We start from the raw sequence: 17,689 nt of genomic DNA, 5'->3' as shown, positions 1-17,689 counted from the left end.
TGTCTAGCAAACGTGTGAACTGAAACCCATGTTGCTGCCCTACAAATGTCTCACATGGGAAAGCTACCCTTGTACGCTGCTGAGGTAGAAGCCCCCCTCAAAGAATGTGCTGTTAAACATCCCCGGGGGAGATTTTCCCCAATGACTGGTAGGCCTGAACTATTGCCTCCTTAAGCCAGGGGGAAATCGAAGAAGGGGAAGCCTTAAATCCTTGGGAGGTCCCTCCAAAGGATACAAACAGTGCCTCAGATTTTCTGAACTGTGATGTCCTGTCCAGGTAGAAATGGAGAGCCCTACGCACATTCAGGGTGTGTCATGCCTTCTCCCTAGGGAAATAAGGATTCCGGCAAAATGATGGCAAAACCACCTCCTGAGCCCTGTGAAAAAGCGAATTGATCTTGGGAATGAAGGAGCGGTCTGTCCTCAAACCACCCTATCTCCATGAAAAATACACAGCTGAGAATCGGAAGAGAGATCCCTGAGCTCTGAGACCCTCCAAGCAGAGACAATTGCCACCAGGAAAACCATCTTCAGGGTTAGTAATTTTAAGCTGCACTTGACTAGTGGTTCAAAAGGGGGGATATGAGAGCTGTAAGGACCTAGCAGAGGTTCCATGAGGGGAAACAATGGACCACCAGAGGGTTCCTCAGGCCCACCCCTCTGATAAACCATTTAAAGAGTGGATGTGAAGAAACTGAGAAATCTCCCCTGCATCCTAGTACACTGTCAAGGGCTGATGCCTATCATTTAATTGTGCTGGTGCTAAGACCCTTGTCCAAACCAGACTGCAGAAATCCCAGGATATCTGCCATGTTCCTGAAAGATGGGTCCCTCCCCCTCACCTGACACCAGATAAGGAAGGCCCTCCATGTGGAACTGTATGCCCTGTTAGTCTAAGCCTTTCTGGAGGCTAGTAAGGTATCCAACACAACCCCTGAAAAACCCAGCTCCTTCAACCAGAACTGCTCAACCACCATGTTGTCAGTCGAAAGAGTTCTGGCCTGGGATGAACCACTGGGCCCTGCCTCAACAGGTCCTCCCTGTGAGGCAGAGTCCATGGCTTCCTTGAGGCCAGATGCATTAGTTCCAGGAACCATAGCATCTGTGGCCAAAAGGGTGCTATCAGAATCATCTCTGCCCTCAACATCCTGATCCTCTTGATAGTTTGTAGTAAGAGATTGAAGGGCGGAAAGGCATACAGTAGGCCCTCCGGCCAATCCACTAGTAAGGCATCCATTCCCTGTGTCTCTTGGGACTGATATCAAGAGAAAAACAGGTTGACCTGTGCATTGTGTGTGTCTGTGAAGAGGTCAATGATCGGACAACCAAATTGTTCAGTCACCTGATGAAAAACCTCTGGATGCAACTGCCATGCCCAGTCGGAGATCCTGGTCCAACTGAGCCAGTCTGCCTTCACATTCTGAAGCTCCGCCACGTGTTCTGCCTATAGGGACAGCAAGTATACCTCTGCCCAGTTGAAAATGCGCTGTGCCTCTTCCATCAGGATCCTTGACCTGTTCCCTCCCTGATGGTTGAGATATGCTTTTGATGAAACGTTGTCGGTCCAAACAAGGATGTGGCAACCCCTGATGTGTGGTGCAAAGGTCAGCAATGCTAGCCTCACTGCTCAAAGCTCTAGCCAGTTGATGCTCTGCTTGGTTTCACTGGTAAACCACATCCCTTGAGCCACATTCGTCTCCATGCGTGCTCCAAGCTGAACATGCTTGCATCCATCGTCACCACTTTGTGAACTGGGGATTGTAGACTCACCCCCTATCAATCAATGGGAGTCCAGCCACTACCTCAATTGTTGGCATAGGTTCTGAGGAACTGGTATCAACATGTGTTTCGACTGGAAGTCTGGAGTTGAAATGGAATTAGCCTTTGAAGTAACAGGCGGGAGTGGAACTGGGACCAGCATACTTGGCCAAGGTCATCATATATGTCGACTCTGAGGTGGACCACCTTCTGTGTTAAATCTTGGAGATCCTCTCTTCGGTGAGCCGGATCCAGAAGTTCTTTGAGTCTATCACCATCCCTAGATATGAAATCACCCGCAACAGTACCAATATGCTCTTGTCTATGTTGGCCATGAACCCACGCATCTGAAGACGCTCCAGAGTGGTTTCCACATCCTTGTGGCACTGAACTCTTGATGGTGCCCTGACCAGTAGGTCATCTAGATAAGGGTGTAGACACCCCCCCAGAGTTCTCAGATGCGCAACCAGAGCCACCAGGACCTTTGTGAAAACCCTGAGGGAAGAGGTGAGCCCAAAGGGGAGTGCTCTGTATTGAAAATGGTTCTGACCATAGCAGAAGCGCAGGTATTTTCTGTGCTCCCTGTGGATAGGAATATGAAGATAGGCCTCTGACACATCTATGGATGCCATCCAGTCGTTCTGAGTGATGGCCTCTGAGATAGACTTGAGTGTTTCCATCTGGAAGCGTTTGTAGGCCACTTTCTTGTTGAGCCACTTGAGGTCGAGTATCGCCCTGGTACTCCAATTTTTCTTCAAAACGAGAAAGAAAATGGAATACACTCCATTCCCCTGTTCCTGACTCAGGACAGATTCTATTGCTTGGATTGCCAATAGGTGACTGATAGCCTCTGTGAAGTTCTGGTGCTTGTGTGGATTCCTGGACCTTGGTGTAGCTATAAATTTCTCCCTTGGTTGTTTGGAAAACTCTAGGGAGTATCCGTAAGAAACAGTTTTGAGGACCCATCTGTCTGTTGTCTCTGCCCACACATGCACAAACTGCAGGAGCCTGCCCCCAATGGCGCCCTGTGGGACTGCAGACATGACATCATGCCGACTGGTCTTTCTTTGCTCCTTTCTGGAACTTGCTTCCAGCAGAGTAGGTGGATGTGTGTTGGGTGAGTGAGAATGATGCTCCTGAAGGTTTATCCGACTTCCCCCAGCATGATTTGTAGCCTCCAGATATACTCTGGTATAACATTTGAAGCTCCAAAAGGACTGCTGCTGCCTGTGTCATCCTTCTTGGCGCTTGGGAGGGCTTTCTGTTTGTCTAATTTTGACCAGCACCCTATCCAGAGAGTCCCTGAATAGGCTGGACCCATTAAAGGGGTAACTTGCCAAACGACTCTGGGAACCCGGACCCACCTCCTAGCGTCATAGCCAGATGTTGCGTCATGCTACTGTGCTGGCTACCATTGCTCTAGCATTAAACTGTAGGGCATCCCTGGAGGCGTCTGCTTGAAAAGCTTATGCTATTGAGAGCTTCTTCAGCCCTTAATGTCCTTGGGAACATCCTCTCTGGACATGAGCTCCTCTGCCCAAAGCATGCAGACCCGAGCCATCACTGATGTAGCTGCAGAAGCTTGGAATGCAGCTGCCTCAGCTTCAAAGTTCCTTCTCAGTGCCAGTGCCACTTCCACAAGCTTGTCACAGGAGTCTCTGGGACCCTCTTCTCCCTCCAATGGGATGATCAATTATGAAGATAAGGCAGCCACGGGTGGGTCCACAGCTGGAGTTCTCAACTGTTCCATCACTTTGACTGGAAAGGAGTAGTGCTTGCTGATGAGCCTGTGTTTATGTTAGTGGGGTTCACCCATTCCTGTTTCCACAAATCATGAAAGGAATTTGGAAAGGGGAGTGTGGCCAGTCATGGTCGACCCTCCAGAAAAGCAGATCTTGAGCCCTTTTTAGTAGAGGGTGTTGAAGTTTCCAGGTTCTTCTCATTTTCATCTGGGAATTCCAGTATCTGCCTAGCATTAGCCACTAAAGGTGGGTAAAATTCAGCTTGGAACAGCCTGCCCTTGGAAGGTGGGGCTTCCAGTTCTTCCTCTGAAAGCTCCCTTTCCTCCCTGTCCTCAAAAGAATACTGCCCCCCTGAATCTGATAGTCCCAAAGCAGTCGCCACTGCCTTATTATGTCCCCTTTTCCTAACCATTTTCCCCTTGGTTGTATGTTTTGTCTTAGAAGAGCACTTCCGTCCCTTGCCATGGCTCTTCTTTGGCTCTGGGGATGACTGAGAGGAAGAGGCGGAAGAATGGGGGGAAGGGTAAGCTGATGAGGAAGAGGAGGAGGAAACTGGAGACGGGGACCTAGTTCGCCTCCTCTTCACCTAAGCCCTCTTCTTTGAAGGCTTCCTCTTTTTCTTTTCACGAGGGGGGGCATTGGGCCATAAGCAACCTATTCCCTGTACTTCCTTGGCCACTATGCCCTTAATCCAATGCAGGAATTTAGGGAACTCCTGTGCCCTGGAAAAGGCAAAAAATCAATACTCACCCCCTCCATTTGCGTTTTGCACGTTTGGCGCCGAAACCTGGCCACGCCCCTCCTGTGGTTAGAGGTCTCAGGCTCCTCTGAGAGGCAGCCTAGATCCTCTATGGTGCCTCCATGCATTGCGACCCCACCTGATCCTATGGTGAGGGGGGTTGGGGGGGTCAATAAAGCCGCTCTTCCCTCTCCAGCCGAGAAATAGAGCTTATCTGTGCTAAGCACGGTGGCAAAAGAATCTCAGCGGCATGGCAGCAGCAGCTTGTCTGGGGAGTAGTCACGCCTCTGTGAGGGAAGAGACGTGACCCACTACAGAAAAAAAAAACCCTCGCACCGGCGTGCCTAAGTGGTTTCCAGCCCCCGCACTCAGCTAAGGATGGGGGGGGGGAAGGGAGAGCAGAGAGAAAAAACTGAAAGGAAAAGAAAAACAAACAAAACAAACGAGGGGAAAAGGGTGAAGTTTTAAATGCTGAAACTGCTGGGCTCTTATGGAGCACAGCAGGACCCAAATAACGCTGCAGCAGGCAGGGCTGGTCTGGGGAGAGCAGGATGGCCCTTCCCCTGGGGTGAAGTCATCAGAAGTGGATCCTGCCTACTGATCCAGAGGGAGGTGCCACTCCCAAGGCCAATGGCTGGCCTCCAGGAACCTCCGGGGAATGGATGATTCTAGCCTTTTCATAAGTTACTGCAATTTACTACTTTTTCTAGCGATGAGCATTTGCCAAAGAGATATAAGAATACACTAGGTGCCAAGGAGTTGTCCTTAGGTGTTAAGTGTAGATTGACACAAACATTCTTGTGTCACTTTCCACCTTTGGCTCTGGGAATGGCAAACATGTTCACTGGTCAGCAAAAACCTACACTCTGCTTGGCCTTTTCTCCTATAATTCTACAGTAGTTGTTTTGTTCAACAAGTCACTTCCTGGTAGATGCTGGCCTGAATTTCCTGGAGTTTGGGTGCATCATCCATTACAACTACAGCTTATTTGCACATTCACAGATGAAGACTCCCTCCCAGCTCTTCCTCCTTTGTCTACTTGCTATCATCTCCCCTTGGAATTGCTTTTCCTGGATCAGAACCTTCATCTATTCTATAATAAATCTAACCCTAGACTCTGTTTGCCTTCTTCCTTTTGACTTATTTCCTTTCTTGACAGTATGTATACATGCTACCCTGTAAAAAAGTTCTCAAAGTAGCTTGCAACAAGAAATAAAACAATTTAAAATTCAGTAACAATTTTAAAAAGTATAGATACAGCATAAAAACAGTTAACAGAGTAAAAACAGTTGAAAGCTAAAACAGATTAAAGGGCCTGGGAAAATAAAAATGACACCATGGCAGTTGAGCATCTCTGAGGAGGCCATACCACACACAGCTGGGTGTCACCACTGAAAAGACCTTTCTCTCCTGTAGCCACTTGCCACATCTCACTCAGCAAGGGCATTTGAAGAACAGTCTACAAATATGTCAAAGTCAAGGTAGATACATGCGGGAAAAGGTGGTCCTTCAGGAACCCTGGTCCCAAGCTGTGAAGGGCCTTAAATGTCACTCATCTTGAATTGAGCCTGCAAATGGACTGAGAGTTGATGATGAAGCACTATGTGATGAGCTCATATTACCCAGTCCCAGTTGGCAGTCTCACAGTCATATTCTGAACTAATTGAAATGTCAGGTCTGTTTTCAAAGGCAGCCCAATGTACAATGCATTGCTATAGTCCAAGAGTGAGGTTACAGGACATGGATAACTGAAGCAAGGCTATCTCTGTAGCAGATAGTGTTCTGGACACTTCCACTGACTTATCTGCATTAACTCATCTGAATCATGGTGGATGTGAATGATTTGTCTTTGAAGTATCTGAAAAACACGTCAAAGCACGCTACCAAGGATTTGTTCACATCTCCTATTGGGCCAGACTGCAGAAGGTCTGAACCACTTGGAAAATCTCTGCTGATAACTATACTAAACTGATTCCTGCTATCACTTCACACCAATGATGCTTGGAATGAAATATTTCCCTGTGTTGGATTAGCTAGTGAACATTGGAAGACTGCATTTTGCTAAGTAGCACATAGCACTACTTGTCTGAGCTCAACTGAATTTTATTCAACTTGTCTGATATCCAGCTTATTTCTGATCTGTCTTTCTGGTGGGTCACTCTTGAGAAGTGATATAGTGCTGGTTGTTGAGGAGATTTTAACGAGATTTTCTTTTTCTTTTAAATTAGAATTTCCAGCCTAAGGATGATAGAATTCTGGAGATTCTACATGCAAGTATTACTTAATATAGGTCTAAATCTAAAGCAGCACACTCACTCATCACAATCACCACTCAATAACTATGGTACTAAGCACTATATAAACTATTAAAACAAATATATAATGCTGGAAACACAATGTTGGAGCCATTTTAAAAATTGCAAGCAACTTAAAAAGATAATAGTTTACATTATTTATTTTAAAATAATGGCTCCAAACTTGTATTTATGTTTGGCATAGTTGCAATGACTATCCAGGGCCAAACAAATTGATGTTAACTTTTCATAATACAACAAACTAAATTAAAAACAAATCTACCACTGTGATAAGATACATGTAATGCTTTATAAAGCACACTTAAATAGTGCAGAAGGAAGGAAAGAAGCATGTTATGTTGCACTGTGAAAGATACACACACAAATCCAGTTATTCACAACATTTTTAAAACAAAATTCTGAAACACTACTAGGCGCACTGCACAGGCTGGTAATTAAGTTTGCACAAGACTCTGTACACAGTTTGCACAAGTACACAGAGAAGGTGAAAGCATTTTTAGTGACGGGATGAAAGATATTTACACATGCAAAAATAAAAAATAAAAAAGTCAGCTGAAACCACTAGGAAAAATAACTACTTCTAACCATGAATCACCCACTTTATTTCCTTACCAAAAGGTGAGGATGAGCTCTCAACCTGGAAAGTGCATAAATCAAGACCTACAGGATCCAAACCAGATAAAATGGATGATTATAACAAGAAAGAAAAAAAGAGAGTGACTGAAAAAAGCAAGAACATAAATCAAAAGTACATATAGCTGCATGCTGAAACGGTACATGGGAATGCCAGACACCAACAAGATTTTAAAAAGTTGTCTTAATACCCATAAAGCAAAGTTGCAAAGTAAAGTAAAGGGCAGATTTACTCATCAAAGCAAGAGAGAGGAATCCTTTTCTAGCAGAAGTGTACTTACTTAAGTACTCTAGCGTGTACTTACATAAATACATATATAAATAGTTGCATATAATCATAAACCCAACACAGGATGACTTCACAAATCAAGACAAATTTCATAAAACCAACAAGAACTTATGCATGTACCTGAATGATCCCCAGATTTCACTAAATCATCAGAAAGAATTCCAAGAATGTCATCATCCGTATTCAGCACAAGGGCAGCTAATGAGTCATCAGAGGCACCTACAAAAAATATATTCTTTACACTAAATCATAATAACCATGATTCTGTATGTATTTTTTCAGTCATTTAACCATTTGCCCTGGATTTGAGTATTTTTATTGAGAATCTGATTCTCCAATCAGATGCTTCTCATTTATTGTCTCTCTTACATTTCTGCTAAAATTAGTCTCGAAAGTTTCTTTGTAACCTGAAAGGTGTTTTCAGGTTATGCTTATTTAAAGCATATAAGTGCTTTAAATAAGTAAATAGTTGGAAATACAGAACCGTCAAACCCTTTGGGAATTAGCCTACAGTGAGTTAAATCAACTGTGGGAAACTGGCAGCCTGTGGGGTGGGTGCAGCCTGCCTGCAGCATCTCCCCTCCCCCTCCCCAGATTTTAGGCTTGAAAAAAGGCTCCTCTTTGAGTCAGTAGAAGCCTTTTTTCAAGCTTAACTACAGCATGGGGGTCCAAGGTGTGTGTGTGTGTGTGTCAGCTGTGATGTTCTGTTGGAAACAACCCCCACTATAATTAGACAGTAGTGTGGTGTAGTGGTTAAGGTGTTGGACTTTGACCTGGGAGCCCAGGGTTCAAATCCCCATACGGCCATGAAGCTCACTAGGTGACCTTGGGCCAGTCACAGCCTCAGAGGAAGGCAATGGTAAACCCCCTCTGAATACTGCTTACCATGAAAACCCTATTCATAGGGTTGCCATAAGTCGGAATCGACTTGAAGGCAGTCCATTTCCATCTTTATGCCAGTGGAAGGCTTTTTTCAAGCTTAATTGATGTGGTGGAGAGGATGGACACAGCTTGGAAGGATTAACCATGCAATCTCCATGAAGATCACCCTTTTTGGCAATTAAGAGTGAAAAATGTGTGTACATGTGAGAAAGACTGGGAGTTTGCATATGTATATGTGTGTGCTGTGTGCAGTATATTTATATGTGATGTGTGTTTGTGTGTGAATGCCAGCTTGACCAAGCACCCCCACAAATGCCCATGGTAAGAAACAAGAAGCACAAACCTGTTATAAAAGTGGACAGAATGAAACATACATCTGCTCTGTACCGAGACAGGAGATGGACTAGGTAGGGGCATGCCCAATGCACAAAGACCAGTTTGTATTTCCTATCGCCGGCCACGAGAGGGCAGTGTAACCTACCATGTCATGTGTTTACCACCTCTGGAGAAAGAGTGGGAGTCTGCACACGTGTGCCATATATTTTTGTGTCATGTGTGCTATATGTGTGTGCATGTCAGCTTCTCCAGTACTTAGCCCCACCCACATTTGTTTTGGCCTTGCCCACCGCTGGCATGTAGCGAGTTTGATCACAAGACAATGAAGCTTTAGGGCTGAAAACTGTTCCTCACCCTTGCCTTCAACAGCTTGGGTTAATCATATTTCAGAATTTGCACCTTCCCCTAATTAACAACAACAATAGTAGCAGCAGCCATTTTTGTTCTGGTACAGGAACCACAATTTGCTCCCATGTTTGATTTTATACCATCTGCACTCCAGCCGCCTTCTGAACTGCTTCAGCAACATGAGCTCCCTTAAATCAGGGGAACTCCTGTCACTACTATGAGAGAATGTACTCAAAAGCCACTGTACAATTGCTGCCATCTGCTGAACTGACAAAGAGATAATCAGAATGAATACAATTCCCACTCCCACAACAGTTTTGGAACTCTGTACTACCTGTAAACTGCCAGGAAGGGCTACAGCTCAGCAGCAGAGAACATGCTTTGAATGCAGAAGAACCCAAATGAGGCCCCAGACACCTGCTGCCAGGCAGCATAGACAGTTGTATCCGTGCAAGGTATAATTATTAAAATAATTTATTAAATGTATATCCCGCCCCTCCTACCAGAAGTAGCCCATGACGGCAAACAAAAACATGAAAAACATCTTAAAAACATAGCAAGCTAACTAAATGTGGGCTGGATGGAACAACACTTAGGTGGATCCACAGTTGGCTACAGAATCATACTCAAAAATTGCTTATTAATGGTTCCTTCTCAAACTGGGGGCTGATAATGAGCAAGGTACCACGGGGCTCAGTCCTGGGCCCAATGCTCTTCAACATTTTTATTAATGACTTGGATGAGGAGATGTAGGGAATGATTCTTATATTTGCAGATGATACAAAAATTGGGAGGGACAGCTAACACCTTGGAAATTCAAAGTGATCTTGATAAGCTGGAGCATTGGGTTGAAAACAACAGAATGAAATTTAACAGGGATAAGTGCAAAGTTCTACACCTAGGAAAAAGAAACCAAGTGCACACTTATATGGTTAAAACTTGGCTCAGCAGTACTACATGCGAGAAGGATCTTGGAACTTTTGAACACAAACTGAATATGAGCCAACAGTTGCAAAAAAGGTAAATACTATTTTAGGCTGCATTAACAGAAGCAATTTCCAAATCGCATGAAGTACTAGTTCCCCTCTATTCGGCACTGGTTAGGCCTCATCTTGAGTACTGTGTCCAGTTTTGGACACCACACTTTAAGAAGGATGCAGACAAACTGGAACAGGTTCAGAGGAGAGCAACAAGGATGATCAGGGGACTGGAAACAAAGCCCTGTGAAGAGAGACTGAAAAAACTGGGCATGTTTAGCCTTGAGAAGACTGATGGGAGTTATGATAGCACTCTTCAAGTACTTGAAAGGTTGTCACACAGAGGAGGGCCAGGATCTCTTCCCAAGCATTCTAGAGTGCATGACACACAATAAAGGGCTCAAGTTACAGGATGCCAGAACAGCTGAACATCAAGAAAAGCTTCCTAACTGTTACAGCAGTACAACAATGGACCAATTACCTAGGGAGATGGTGGGCTCCTCAACACTGGAGGCATTCAAGAGGCAGCTAGACTTGGATTTCTGCATTGAACAAGGGATTGGACTTGGTGGCCTTATAGGCCCCTTCCAACTCTACTATTCTATGATTCTATGTTTTTTAAAAATACACAAAACAAAAAACACAAAAAACAATTCCAACAGAGATATAAACCTGGAGTGTCCGTTGATTCGGACAGATAGGCGACTAACAAATAAAATTTATTATTTATTATTATTATTAAACTGGGACAAAGTCTCTACTTAAAAAGCTTGCATAGAGGAAGACCTTCAATAGGTGCCAACAAGACAACAGTGATGTCTAATACTTAAGGGGAGGGAATTCCAAAGGGTAGGTCCCACTACACTAAAGGTCCACTTCCTATGTTGTGCAGAATGGACCTCTTGATAAGATGGTATCTGCCGGAGGCCCTCACCTGCAAAGTGCAGTAATCAACCGAGTACATAAGAGGTAAGACAATATTTCAGGTATCTTGCTACCAAGCTGTATAGGGCTTTATATACTAAAACCAGCACCTTCAACTTAGTCCGGTTGCTAATGGGTAGCCAGTGCAATTCTTTCAGCAGTGAGGTAACATGTTGGTGATATCCTGCCCCAGTAAGCAGTCACTCCACTGCATTTTGCACCAGCTGCAGCTTCTGGACCAACCTTAAGGGTAGGTCCACATAAAAGTGCATTACAGTAATCCAGTCTGGAGGTTACCAGCCCATGGACAACAGTGGTCAGGCTGTTGACAGTGGTCAGGCCCAGTCCAGAAATGGCCACAGCTGTATAACCAGCCAAAGCTACTAAAAAGCACTCGGCCACTAAAGTCACCTGGGCCTCTAGTGACAAAGATGGATCTAGGAGCACCCCCAGACTATGAACCAGCTCTTTCAGAGGGAGTACAACTCCATCCAAGGCAGGCAATTGACCAGTTATCTGGACTCTGGAACCACCTACCCACAGCACTTCCATCTTGCTAGGATTCAGTCATTTTATTGGCTGTCATCCAGCCCACCACTGAGTCCAGGCAGCGGTTCAGGGCTTGCACAACCTCTTCTGATTCAGATGTTACAGCGAAATAGAGTTGTGGGTATCATCAGTGTATTGCTAACACCTCACTCCAAATCTCCTAATGACTGCTCCCAATAGCTTTATATAGATGTTAAACAGCATTTGGGGCAAAATGGTACCCTGTGGCACCCCACAGCACAACTGCCAGGGGACTGAAAGACATTCACCCAATGCTATTCTCTGAAAATGACCCTGGAGACAGTGCCTCCGACACCCATCTCACCAAGTACAACTCAGAAGGATACAATGGTCAATGCTATCAAAAGCTGCTGAGAGGTCAAGTAAGAGTAGCAAGATCGCACTTGCTCTGGCCTTTTCCCAATAAAGGTCATCTGTCAGGGCGACCAAGGCTGATTCAGTCCCATAACCAGGCCTGAAACCAGATTGGAATGGGTCAAGATAAGGTAATGATCTGATCATGATTAGCAGACCCATCCACCATTTTTTAGATCACCTGCCTTGTTGCTAGTGCAAAGCAACCAATTCAGCATTTAGTCAGCCATATGTTGGAACTGTAACATGCCCCATCAGTGTGTTACCCAGGAATTGAAACCGAGGTGCTTTGGTTCTGTGGGATGAAATCTCCTTGGTTTTCAGAGGCACTACAGTCACGAACGCAGTAGTGAAAACAGATGGAGTGGCAGTGGCACAAAAACTAACCCAGACATGTTGTAAATGTATAAGCTCTTTACCTTTCTAAGCTCTTTACCTTTCACATGAGGATATGCCAACAAGTGCACTGTTCTCACATAAGGGGATTTTAAACCTGAAGCCTCTAAGCAGGTCTAACCATGAAATAGCAAATAACTCCCATACACAATACATTTAGGAGACACTTCTACATTAAACAATATAGCTACACCAATTACTCTAAATACTTTTCTTACTTACTGACCTTGTAGCAATCTCTACAAAATTCTTGCTTTCAAGAACTCCACTCTCCAAGTCCCTCTTACCAAAGGGTACAAAATTATATATCAGTTACCTTGCATTCCAGATTTTGATGGAGCTGGAGTGGAAGTTGAGCTAAGAAGTGGATCTGAAGATGGATCTAAGAAATTTGTGTTCAGATTTGCTTTGCACAAATTGTTAAGGCTTTCTCCACATATATTATCTAAACTTGGTTTCCTTTGCTTACTGGTATCTAGGAGGTCTTTTCCAAAGAAAGCTTCCTGCAATTAAAAACAAACACAATTATTTTATTTTATATTTTTTTAAAATCGTTCATAGTCTGCAGAGTTCCTCATACTTGAGTATTGGAGTACAAAACCAAAACTGTTTTGTTAGAGGAGAAAAAGTATTCATCAGATTGAATTCGTTCTGCTGTCCAATTGTTGCTAGAAAACAGAAAAATGAAACTCAACATCAAATGACTAAACTTTAAATGTAAAGTTTTAAAGTTAATTTATTGCCCTCTACTTTGAATTCAAAAGTTTGGACCCTAAGTAAACAGAGTGAACATTTTCAATTTTGGGCAATTCCCCCTTCACTCAGTAGTCCCCCATGCCCATCCAACACTGTTCAAAAATCTCCCTGACACTCTGGAGAAGATTCTTGTGGTACGCAGACAGCTGACAGAGAGAGAAGGGGATTGGAAGTTTTCCTTCCGTGAACTTCCTTCAATTTACTTATCTTAGGATCCAAGCTCCAGTGATTATTTTTCTTAATATAGGGTGAAAATAATTAAGTTAATGTCTAAACCACTGATAAAATAACCTTTGTTTACAAGAATCAGTCTACAAAATTAAATCCTCCTGCTGGGAGGAAGGTTGGGATATAAATCAAATAATAAATAAATAAATAAATAAAATAAAATAAATCCTCCTAGCAAGGACAAATTGTTTTTAACTGAAATATTTATATTAACATTAATACAGACATTTTGTTTATGATCGAATGTAATTTTATTGTATTTTCCTAGAAAACAAAAGAAATAGGAAATTAGAAGGAAATCTGTCATTTATGTTTTAAGCCTTAATAGCAAGAGGAGACGGTTGAAATGATAGTTCTTTATGCAAAACCAACTTAGAGTGATAATGAATTACGTATTAGAAAGCAAATGTTTGGGTTTTACACCGATTAACAGTTTGTTCAATATATGCAAATGTTAATCTTAAGCAGCACACTATGCATAGCAATGACTGTACCTGCAAGTATGCTGGGAAGATTTCTTCAAGCTTGTTTTTCTTTTTCCTGTAACGCTTTTTAATTTTTTCTGTATTTTCTGAAATGGGAGTAGTTTCTTCAACAGGAGTATCTGGTAGCTGTTCACTCCAACCTAGAAATCCCAAACATGCACAATTATCAATCTATTTATAACTCTGGCCCACACTTGAGGTACTGCCCCAAGGGAGTTTTTGTTAAATTTCCTGCTTGGCATCTGTTCTTTTTCCTAGTTTAAAACAGCAAGATTGTAAAAATTAAAATGCAAATATGTAGAGAAGGAGAAATTTGGTGACTGATGTTTGATGTTTCCTTAAGGTTTCTGAAGATTTTAAGTGAAATGAAACCAAGACTACAAAAACACCATTGGCTTGGATTGAAAGAACTGTGCATTCCAGGAATATATGATTTTTTAAAATACAAAATGAATGCCCTATATTGTATATCTATATTTGTAACATTTCAGCAACAAAACCTCCTTTCTGGGGACAGATGCTACTATTAAATAAAATCTGTTAGTGAATTACATTCCTTAGACAGACACTTTATTTAGGTGCTTTAGGATTTCATTAATTCTCACTGTATGATCACTTTATATTAGCTGGGTTGTCATTTGTTTCTTTTCAAGCAACTGAGTGTGAAAAGTACTATTCAGCTACTGAAGTGACAATGGAATGTATTTAGCACCTTCTCAGTTGCTAGGGAAGTGTCTGTAGGGCATAAGATATGGGACCTACACTAAGAAAATCATCAGAAACGAAGACTTCTAGCAGACTGAGGGGAATTCCTATTTTTAATGAACGAACAGGTCAACGAACAAGTTACATGTAAATCAACACAATCAATCCAACTGTAGTATCATCCGCCCTGTAGTTATTGTCCATTTCTAAACAAACATATATTAGAAGGACATTCCATTAACATAGCCCTCCTAAAACTACAACATACTTGAGACAACAAGACCCAATTTTATTAGTTATTTATCACAGCAGGAGCGTAGCCAGCTCCAGTTCTTGACTGAGATAAATCCCTGGTCCTAAACAGAGCATAAAAAACAGCAAGTCAAGGAGTCTGTGTATAAGTTATGTAGGGAGACATTTAACCAGGTTAGACTAATTTACCAAGGGGAGATGCTAGCTATCTGTACAATATTCAAAAAGTTGGACTGCAAGAAACCTCTTTGTGGGTTCTGTCTTAACACTAATGAATTGCTTATAGTCACATTCTAACAGGTAGGTTTGAATGGCAACATGAGACAATGTGAACCATGGCAGGAATAAGGTGAGATGGGCAAGAGAGCAAGCAGGAGCTCTATGCTGCAGGAAGGGAGAATTTTGTTTGGCCCACCATTTAAATTAACTGACCTAATTCATACCTCTAAGACTAATACACAGATTAGAACACAATTATCTTTTCGATTTTGCAGTTCTGTGAACTTTGCAATATGGTTCTTGGCTCAAAAAACATACCAAGTACACAAATGTATAATTTAAGCTAAAATATTTGTATTTCAATATGTGTTTGTGATATGTATTTAAACACAAATTTCTGTACAGATTTTTTTTTAAATCCACATATTAATGCATAAAAGGGATGGAACAGACTTATAAGCAAACACATGCAAAATTAAGATTCATGATAGGAACTGGGGACCTAATCAGAATATGGGATCTACTAGCAATAAGAACATAAGAACATAAGAAGAGCCTGCTGGATCAGGCCAGTGGCCCATCTAGTCCAGCATCCTGTTCTCACAGTGGCCAACCAGGTGCCTGGGGAAAGCCCACAAGCAGGACCCGAGTGCAAGAACACTCTCCCCTCCTGAGGCTTCCGGCAACTGGTTTTCAGAGCATGCTGCCGCTGACTACGGTGGCAGAGCACAGCCATCACGGCTAGTAGCCATTGATAGCCCTGTCCTCCATGAATTTGTCTAATCTTCTTTTAAAGCCGTCCAAGCTGGTGGCCATTACTGCATCTTGTGGGAACAAATTCCATAGTTTAACTATGCGCTGAGTAAAGAAGTACTTCCTTTTGTCTGTCCTGAATCTTCCAATATTCAACTTCTTTGAATGTCCACGAGTTCTAGTATTATGAGAGAGGGAGAAGAACTTTTCTCTATCCACTTTCTCAATGCCATGCATAATTTTATACACTTCTATCATGTCTCCTCTGACCCGCCTTTTCTCTAAACTAAAAAGCCCCAAATGCTGCAACCTTTCCTCGTAAGGGAGTCGCTCCATCCCCTTGATCATTCTGGCTGCCCTCTTCTGAACCTTTTCCAACTCTAGAATATCCTTTTTGAGATAAGGTGACCAGAACTGTACACAGTATTCCAAATGCGGCCGCACCATAGATTTATACAACGGCATTATGATATCGGCTGTTTTATTTTCAATACCTTTCCTAATTATCCCTAGCATGGAATTTGCCTTTTTCACAGCTGCCGCACACTGGGTCGACATTTTCATCGTGCTGTCCACTACAACCCCGAGGTCTCTCTCCTGGTCGGTCACCGCCAGTTCAGACCCCATGAGCGTATATGTGAAATTCAGATTTTTTGCTCCAATATGCATAATTTTACACTTGTTTATATTGAATTGCATTTGCCATTTTTCCGCCCATTCACTCAGTTTGGAGAGATCTTTTTGGAGCTCTTCACAATCCCTTTTTGTTTTAACAACCCTGAACAATTTAGTGTCGTCAGCAAACTTGGCCACTTCACTGCTCACTCCTAATTCTAGGTCATTAATGAACAAGTTGAAAAGTACAGGTCCCAATACCGATCCTTGAGGGACTCCACTTTCTACAGCCCTCCATTGGGAGAACTGTCCGTTTATTCCTACTCTCTGCTTTCTGCTTCTTAACCAATTCCTTATCCGCAAGAGGACCTCTCCTCTTACTCCATGACTGCTAAGCTTCCTCAGAAGCCTTTGGTGAGGTACCTTGTCAAACGCTTTTTGAAAGTCTAAGTACACTATGTCCACTGGATCACCTCTATCTATATGCTTGTTGACACTCTCAAAGAATTCTAATAGGTTACTGAGACAGGACTTTCCCTTGCAGAAGCCATGCTGGCTCTGCTTCAGCAAGGCTTGTTCTTCTATGTGCTTAGTTAATCTAGCTTTAATAATACTTTCTACCAGTTTTCCAGGGACAGAAGTTAAGCTGACTGGCCTGTAATTTCCGGGATCCCCTCTGGATCCCTTTTTGAATATTGGCGTTACATTTGCCACTTTCCATAAGGAGGATCATGCTGATTAACAACCTGGTGCTCTGTGGTAACCTCGAATAGGCAAATTAGCCCTTGCTTGTCCATTGATATGATCTAATTCTGTTGCACTCCAGTTCAGTTAAGAGGTTATGGGGTAACTCTGGGCAAACTGCTATCCATCAGCTTCATTGTCCTTCTTGTAAAATAGAATTAATGTTCATTCGTTAATTCACAATAGTGAAACATTTGAAATGTTGGTAGCTTTAAATTTTAAACCTCCTCCCCTGGCAGCCTTTTGAGCTTAGAGTAGAATGAAAGCAGAGAACAGAAAAGAATGTCAACTGGTATTTGGGAGACTGCTGGGCGGGGTAAACAGCACACAAACACCAGCAGGAGCTGGGACAACAAGAAGAGGCTCCTACAGTGTCAGCTGTGAGAGAGTTAAGATCAACATCAATGAAGGGTAAATGAGCATCACCTGGAAAGGACAGAAAAGATGATATGAAGACTTACAATCTCTCAGGGACCTGTAGTGTATTTGGTTAAATAGACTGTTTTCTTAGGAAAAAATATTGTTAAAGGATAGACATTGAGGCATAAATGGTTGTTTTTATAAATGGAAGGGTCAGGGAGCATTTGATAGCAAGGTGGTTTTAAGATTTTCCACTATAGCATGGTCGGTGTACATTTGATAAGTTCTTTTCTCCTGTTGAGGGAGTTC

The 17,689-nt window shown here is 42.8% G+C and overlaps 1 protein-coding gene across 11 annotated transcripts in view; it reads right to left on the bottom strand.

Moving 5' to 3' along the window:
• KMT2C (lysine methyltransferase 2C) overlaps positions 1-17,689 on the bottom strand; it is a 283,231-nt gene that overhangs the window by 59,605 nt on the left and 205,937 nt on the right. For 10 of the 11 annotated variants that reach the window (XM_061587632.1, XM_061587631.1, XM_061587633.1 and 7 more), the window contains exons 25-28: positions 13,742-13,872; positions 12,580-12,766; positions 7,597-7,695; positions 7,167-7,214 (exon numbers count right to left, since the gene is read on the bottom strand). In XM_061587632.1, coding sequence (XP_061443616.1) covers positions 7,167-7,214; positions 7,597-7,695; positions 12,580-12,766; positions 13,742-13,872 — 465 coding nt within the window. The remainder of the gene's footprint in view (positions 1-7,166; positions 7,215-7,596; positions 7,696-12,579; positions 12,767-13,741; positions 13,873-17,689) is intronic. The other variant, XM_061587637.1, reaches the window with a different exon arrangement.

The sequence above is a fragment of the Rhineura floridana genome, chromosome 10 (genome assembly GCF_030035675.1).
Source record: "Rhineura floridana isolate rRhiFlo1 chromosome 10, rRhiFlo1.hap2, whole genome shotgun sequence".
Lineage (NCBI taxonomy): Eukaryota > Metazoa > Chordata > Lepidosauria > Squamata > Rhineuridae > Rhineura > Rhineura floridana.
This window is presented reverse-complemented; position numbering and strand designations above follow the sequence as displayed.